Source organism: Daktulosphaira vitifoliae, unplaced genomic scaffold, assembly GCF_025091365.1.
Source record: "Daktulosphaira vitifoliae isolate Bord-2020 unplaced genomic scaffold, ASM2509136v1 Scaffold_1, whole genome shotgun sequence".
In the NCBI taxonomy this organism is placed as follows: domain Eukaryota; kingdom Metazoa; phylum Arthropoda; class Insecta; order Hemiptera; family Phylloxeridae; genus Daktulosphaira; species Daktulosphaira vitifoliae.
In genome coordinates, this window is record NW_026099572.1 from 51,318,435 (window position 1) to 51,326,242 (window position 7,808).

Below are 7,808 nucleotides of genomic sequence, written 5' to 3' on the forward strand. Positions count from 1 at the left end.
TATTTTATTTTACTCTTGAAACTATGACATTTATATATATATATATTAAATTAAAGCTAATGTAATATACTTTATCATGGAAAAAAAATTCCCACTTTATTTTGTCTTCACGGTGAAAATGGCTACCAAATGATATTTTTGTGTGAAAATTCTCAATTTTATATTTTACATTTTTAACTTCATAATGCTATAACTTACTAAAAAGTGTATGGATTAATACAATATTTTTATGAAAATAATATTTATATCCCTCTTTCTTTCGACATACATTTTTTTTAAAATAACACTATTTCCCTTTATATATTTATATATTATAAATATATATATTTATTCATATGTTATACTTATAAATCATAAAACTTGTAATCAGGATATTAATAAGGAAATAGGATATCATGTAGCTTTGAGAATAATCCACCAATTTTTTAAAATTAAACATTATCTATAGATTTGCATCGAAGCGTTTTTTTTATGATGTTGATTTTAATCACTGTCAGATATCATTATACTTTTTAACATATATTTGTAGTTCGGAGTATTTCTAGAACAATGTCATAACTTAAATTGAAAAAGTAAAACTTGCAAAATTGCTATTTTAAATTCACTACTTAAGTAGGTAAAGGGTCAAATTTTCAGATAATTTATAGCAAATGAAAGGAAAATACCTTATGTATCTATATTAAAAAATTATATTGATTTAGTCATTTTTAAAACAGTTATGGCAGTTTTAAGAAAAAAAAGTTTAAAAAATGTCAAAATTTACTGATTTTAAAAACCGTACTTTTTTGGGATATTTTCTTCATTTATAATGAAAGAGGGAATTTTTTCAATGTGTAAGGGCAATGTCTTTAAATATAAGATTTGTAATTTTTTGACGTATCATTGAAAGAAATTAGTCTGGTATAAACAGAAAAAAGTGGCAACAAACATAAAAAAAAACATCATAGTAAAATTGATACCTCCTCAGCTTCGTATATAAGCTATAAAATGTTTAGTCTTCACCCTATTCATTACTTACTAAACAAAAATTAAATTGTTTGTTTATCTAGGTTGGAAATGTTTTGGAAATTTTACCATCCAACTATACTTCCAATGATGATATTGCTATGCATCAAGATACTGCAGAATCAAATAAAATATTTGCTAATGAACCTCCGGTAAATAATTAAGTTAATAATTTTAGTGTTATTTATTAAAAGAACACTAAATAATTAGTTTAATATACAATGCAATACTGATTGTAATTAAATTTAAACCTAATGAAAAAAAGTTTTTGTATTCAGTACAATAATTAATATAATAAAAGCCATTATATATAGTATCATGCATAATTATTTTAAATATAAAGTCTGTAAAAATTAACTATAAGTTATCATTATCCAATAGATAAGTTGTTTGATATTCATAGTTTTTTTTTTTTTTGAGTAATTGAAGTTTTCTTAAAGAATTTGGATTTGTTTCCCCTGGTGAAGTTTTTGGCTCTTTAAAGTTTTACTATGTATCAAATAATTTTCTTTTGTCATAAAAAATTAATTAATCTTGGTAGATGATAATTCAGATTTTAAGCAGACAATTACAATTTTATGTTAACATAATATTATTTTACTTATAGGGCAAAATTTGTGAAAGTGAAATTACTATAAAATCTTCTGATGATCAATTTTCCAAGTTGTATTTGCAACATGTTAAACAATATAGTCATAAGCCAATTCAATTTTCTACTACTAAACAGGCTTTTAATAATTTAATTGAAATATTACCTGAAGCTGAACTACCACATAGAAGTAAAATTGATCAAGACCTTCAAACTCCTATACCTTTACGACCCCGGGCTTATTCTGCCATTGCTGAAGATAATTCAAATGTCCTTTATATTACCAGTGATAACTATATTGCATACTGTGCTATTGAAGATAAATGTATGGTGCATATTGCTGTGGATACTTCTAAACATAAAAGTGTTGAAGTTAGTGTGAGACATTGTTTTAATATCAATGAAAATGGAACTATAGATGAATACTGGCTACATGCAGATTTAATTCCTTTCCATACATCATCAGATTGTGAATCTGGTGTTTATAGTGATGATGATGATAAGTCTTTAGATTCTGAGACAGGACAAAGTGATATTGTAGAAAATGATTTGGATGGTGTTGAATGGGAAATTGTAGATGGAGATAGTGACTCCAGTGAAGATTGGTTGAATAATCCTGGTTTATTGGATCAATATGGAGAGATTGTTGAAGTTGAACAAAATGTCAATAAATTTGATAGCACATCAAGTTCTGAATATGATTCTGATAGTAGTGATTCATCAGAAAAATGTTATATGTACAATAAAAGTATTATACATGAATTTAATGAAAATAACACTGAAAACAATGCTAAATTTTCTGCTACAGAAGTTTCAAAGTTTGTTCAAAATCAAAGTTGCTCAAACACTTCACAAAGTAAAAGTAATCCACTGTCAAATAATGTTTCAGGTTATTATATATTTTTGTTATAGAACTATTGAAATACTGTATAATTTATGAAAATTTTTCTATTTACTATTATTTTATAATATCACTTATCACTATTTATTTTCATATTGATAAATTAAATTTATAATTTAGGTGAGGAAAATGGACAAATACTTATTCAAGATCTAGAAAAAATGAACACCATTTTAAATCAGAATGTAAGAAAAATTATTATCTTTATTATTTGTAAGATTTTGTTAATTTTAAAAATTTTTAATTCAGTTTTTTCTTGTTTTAATATTTAGTTAATAATACAAAAGATACGCATGCAATCAAAGTCAAGAGTTAATAAGAAACAACCTGATACACTACTAGTTAGTTACAGCGATAATATGGAAACAATGAAACATCCATTCTTGGGCTTATTTCAACCACCTACAACTAGTATTCTTAGGTATAAATAATAATTTTTTTCGTTGTATAAAATATATTTTATGAAGTATGGTTTGCCTAAAGTGATAATATATTAACATTTCATTAATAGGGTTAAATTATAAAGTAGTCAAATGATTAAGACATTTTATAAAAAATTTATTTGCTTTTACAAGTTTAAAATAATTGTGTTTTAGGAGCATTTGAGCAATTTTCTACTGTAATAGGACCAAAAAAATATAAGTTTTTAATTTTTTACCAAAATACGAACTCTAAATATAGGACGGATTTTTGTTAATTTTAATTCTGTTGATATTTGAGTTATATTTTTTTTAATAATGGTGACTAATAATACAGTTTATTTATGATTTTTGAGTAAGTTATCAGTGAATTGAAAACTAATAAACCAGTTATTTATTAAAAATACCTGTTTTATTTATTGGTTGAAACAAATGTTTAACAATACTATTTTGACTATTATCTATACTAGTAATGACCATTTGGTTGTTTACTAGTGTATATTTTTAAATTTCTATAATACGTAATGTGTATATTTCAATTTAAAAAATTTAATTGTTACTCTTATAAGAGGCAAGGGATGAAATACTTGAATAAGCCAAAAATGTTATAATATATCCATTGCATCTCAGTCACTTTACATTTATCTAATGCTGCACAAAGTCACGGAGTTATAAAATTACTTCTTAATTTTTTACATTCTGAAGGATCTGCTATATTTTGTGTCATATTGTAAAATTACCAACTTAAGTTGTCTTTGATTGACGGTAATTTACTCCCAGATATTTGATAATTAATAAAAGAAAAATTCTCTGAACTTCTATATTTTTTAAAATCAATATTTGTGTTATAACATGTTTTGTTTCTATTTTTTATTTATAGAAATGAATTAAAAGAAAATAGTCTTTCTAAGCGTGTGTCATTTGCTGATGGTATTAACCCTGGAGAAGATTTAGTGGAGTCACTGACAAATGATGAATATTATCGTTCTATGTCACCACCTCCTTTAAAAGCATTATTACGTGAATCTCTAAAGATTAAGCGTCAACATTTTCCTTTTAGAAGATCTAAAAAAATTCGAGCTAAAATGACTATGTTAAACAGTAAATCAGCTGTATTACCACCCTTGATTCAAACAAATTCATTATCCTCTGTTAATTATTATATTAGCTCTAGACCTTCCGAAGAAAAATGTGCTTTGGAAAAAATGGACTTTGCTGGATTAATTTCACCAAGTAGTGATAGTGACTTAAACAGTGACAATAAAGCAACACCTCCTAGACTTACAAGAGAACTTACACCAATTCCATCAGATGATGATGATTGTGCATGGAATAATGAGAGTTCCATAAAGGAGTCACAATAAAAATTATCTTAAGTTCTATAATATGTTTGCACCTTTTTTATAATGACAATGAATGTTTTTTTTATTAATGTATATATACATTTATGTTATAACTAATATTTATAGTTTCATATTTATATTATATAAATTTAAAAAATCATTTGTATTTAATTCTATTTATTTATGTTGCAATTCTTTATTTTTAAGGTGCATGTTATATTTACATTTCATTTTTCGCATTGAAATATATAACAATTACGACTACCAAGTTAATAATACTCTCTAAGTATAAATTATCATTATAGTAATGAAGTAAAATAAAATTTGATTTGTTTCTTAAAGTTTTTTCTATAACCAATAGTATAATTTTGTATTCAAATTTTGTTTTAATTTTTCAGAAAATAAAATATCAAATGTGTGTATATTATATTAGTACCGTATATTATATTTACATTTTTGGCATATAATATATAAATAGCATATATTTTTGTCGATTTATCAGATGAAAATTTTATTATTTCTTTGCGTAATATAAATTTCTATTAATAAAATATTACAATAAGTTATGTTAAAATTACTAGACTAGTAGATTATTGGAGATAAGTAATTTCTTATTTTTAAGGAATAGATGTCAAAATTGAAAAATAAATAATATTTTAAAATAAAATAGTACAGTTATTTAACTTTAATTACAAAGTATATCAATATCTTTTTTATATACAAGACAAACGAGGATGTAAATAGATTTACAGTAGATAAATTAATACATTGTAATAAATGAAAACATTAATGTAAAAGCATTAGATGTAAATCAATGAAAATAAATTTAGACTTAAATTGGATTGTGTTTATCAAAAATAAATGATTAATTTTAAAACAGTTGTGTTATTAAGATTTCAAGGGGGAGAGACAAAATACATTTTTTTCATGGAATCGTGCGCATTAAAATAAAAAATATGATCTATGATAATGTGACAAATAATTCATATATTTTTAATGTAGTGCAAAACTGTAAAATTTATTTTTAAAAAAGTAACAAAATATTCGCTGTTCAAACCTTATAAAAATGTCAATTCCTGGTGGAACATTTATGTATACAGAGTATTTTTTTTATCATTGATCACTTGATCGAAATATAAGATAATATTAACAATTTTTTATTGGTTTCTTTTAAATATTTATATTTTTATCATGTTGTATTTTTTATGTTGGTCCCTTATATCATAAGGGTATCGACTTTAATTTTTCAAATGAAAACATTCATAATTGACAAGGTTATTTAGTAGGTAAAGATCTAATTAAGAAAATGATTGGTTGTTAACAACTTTTGGACCAATATTTTAGAAGTTACTAACGTTTTTATACTTCGGATGGAGGAGATGTAAGGTCGAGAAATGTCTAGTGACACATATAGTAGCACCTTCTCTAAAATTGTTAATAATTTCTGAAATATTAGTCCAAAAATTATTATCGACTAATCATTTTTTTAATTAGATCTTTACCTATTAAATAATCTAGTCAATTACGAATGTTTTCATTTGAAAAATTAAAGTCGATACCCTTATGGATATAAAGGGCGAACATAAAAACACTTGATGATTGATAAATAGAGAGAAATACTGAAATAAGAGACACCAATTAAATACTTTTTGATACTATTTATTTTTCGACTAATTAAGTGGTTAATGATAAAAGAAACAGTTTGTATACATAGAAGTGTATCACCAGGTTTTGACATTTTTAATAAATATTAATACTATTAAAATTCGCTATTTTTATTATTTATTTTTAATAATAAAAAAAAATAATAAATATATTTATTATCAATTTAATATTTTTGAAATTTTAAAATAGCTGTTCTTTAGAGTTTTACTTACAAACATTTTTGATGGGCCAATAACAACTTTAGGATAAGTACTTCTTGAGTTACAAGAATTTGAATACATAAAGCGGGTATGGATAGAATATGTATTATAAATGTACAAGCTATACGTATCCTAAAATTGTTTTCCATCCATCAACTTATTTTGTAAGAAGAGCTCTAACAAAATGGCAATTTTGAAAATTAAAAGTTAANTTATTTTGTAAGAAGAGCTCTAACAAAATGGCAATTTTGAAAATTAAAAATTAATGTGTTTTTTTAATATTAAATATAAATAAAATGATTTTAACGTAGTCTAAGATTGTAAAACTTGTAAAAAAAAAAAAAAAATAATACAATGACATTTTAATTGTATCAAAAGCATAAGAGTAGTCAGATAGATATTTTCTACTCTGTATGAACTGTATGACTAAAGTAGACAATAGACGCCAATATTAGTTTAAATATTATATGACTCGTTTGGTCAAACGTAAAATTAAATTACCATGTGACTCCATCACGCATTATTTTTAAAAAGTCTTGTTTATGTCGAAATATATATTTTTTGTAGATTTTCTTATAATAGAATTAATTAACAATGTCAATCTGGAGTTTGTTAGACAATTAAAACAATGGTTTTGGGCAAATACGGTTTTCTCTTTTGTTTTTATAATGTATTTACAAGAAGAGAAGAAATGCTATTGAAACCCCCGGTAACACATCAACTGATCATCTTATATTTACGGATCTGACAGCCTCCAATGTTTTGGATAAGTTCATGGACACGGATCGGGGTGGGCTTTGTTGAGGTTTTTCGGCTATAGGAGACACAGACTTACAATACCGCAGAGTAGCCCTGTAGTTTTGACCGGCCGTAGAGTCAATTGCTGGCAATAATGGTTTAGTTACCACTGAAGTTCTGCTGCTCCCATTTACTGATGGTTTGCTAGACTGCTGTGGTGCGTTGAATGTAGTCGCCGTTAACAGCCGACTCCCTCCAACTACCACTACCGCTCTGGCTATGCTATGCGAATTTTGCGATTGGTTTCGTTGATGATGTTGAGGTCGACTGCTCGACACTCTAAAACTGCTGAAGTTTACTAACCGACCGGGGTGTGTTCGATGATATTGCGACTTCGTGCGCGTCAGGTTGTTCCCGCCATCTACACAAAATTAAAATTGTACCAGTCAGTGACAGAAGAGGAGTACTTCAAAGCGGTTAGACGAGTTACGTTGGTGACACCATTTATGCAATACATTAAATAGAATGTTATTGTGAGTTAGTAATTTTTAATACAAGCAATTTTTTATATAATTATTATCACAGTTAAACATCCTTTGCCGATAAGTGTTACTATTATTATTCATTATACAATTCAGAAAAAAATGACAAAAAATAAACATTTTTGTAGATCAAATAATAAATATTAAGTTATCTACTAAATATAATGTAATTTATTTAATATTTACTTTTATAGACGAATTGAAATGAGTAAATAACAATTCAATGTTTTTAAAAAAAATATATTATTTAGTTGACTTTAGCACTTAATGCTCTACTTGACCATAGATCATAATGGGATTGTTAGAATGAACCTTGACACGAGTATAAGGTCTTTGGAGTTATCAATGGGTGCTTCGGTAACGATAACGCTAATGCTAATTGTTCACTTAAAATATATATATATAT

General features: G+C 25.4%; 2 protein-coding genes and 1 long non-coding RNA gene across 13 annotated transcripts in view; 2 read left to right on the forward strand and 1 right to left on the reverse strand.

Annotated features, from left to right (window-relative positions):
- Positions 1–4,417, forward strand: part of LOC126896985 (uncharacterized protein PF3D7_1120600-like) — a 34,508-nt gene extending 30,091 nt beyond the window's left edge. For 4 of the 5 annotated variants that reach the window (XM_050670283.1, XM_050670284.1, XM_050670286.1 and 1 more), the window contains 5 exons: positions 1,050–1,157; positions 1,613–2,483; positions 2,616–2,680; positions 2,768–2,916; positions 3,795–4,417. In XM_050670283.1, the coding sequence (XP_050526240.1) occupies positions 1,050–1,157; positions 1,613–2,483; positions 2,616–2,680; positions 2,768–2,916; positions 3,795–4,278 (1,677 nt within the window). In that variant the 3' untranslated portion in view covers positions 4,279–4,417. The remainder of the gene's footprint in view (positions 1–1,049; positions 1,158–1,612; positions 2,484–2,615; positions 2,681–2,767; positions 2,917–3,794) is intronic. The other variant, XM_050670285.1, reaches the window with a different exon arrangement.
- A 1,920-nt stretch (positions 4,418–6,337) lies between these two features.
- LOC126896987 (adenylyl cyclase 78C-like) overlaps positions 6,338–7,808 on the reverse strand; it is a 59,295-nt gene continuing 57,824 nt past the window's right edge. For 5 of the 6 annotated variants that reach the window (XM_050670291.1, XM_050670290.1, XM_050670289.1 and 2 more), the window contains one exon: positions 6,338–7,281. In XM_050670291.1, coding sequence (XP_050526248.1) covers positions 6,848–7,281 — 434 coding nt within the window. In that variant the 3' untranslated portion in view covers positions 6,338–6,847. The remainder of the gene's footprint in view (positions 7,282–7,808) is intronic. The other variant, XM_050670294.1, reaches the window with a different exon arrangement.
- The window catches only part of LOC126897024 (uncharacterized), a 2,414-nt gene continuing 1,876 nt past the window's right edge, over positions 7,271–7,808 (forward strand). The window contains exons 1-2 of one of the 2 annotated variants that reach the window (XR_007702006.1): positions 7,271–7,393; positions 7,597–7,759. This is a non-coding gene — a long non-coding RNA (uncharacterized LOC126897024). Of the gene's footprint in view, positions 7,398–7,596; positions 7,760–7,808 lie in introns of both variants that reach the window. The other variant, XR_007702007.1, reaches the window with a different exon arrangement.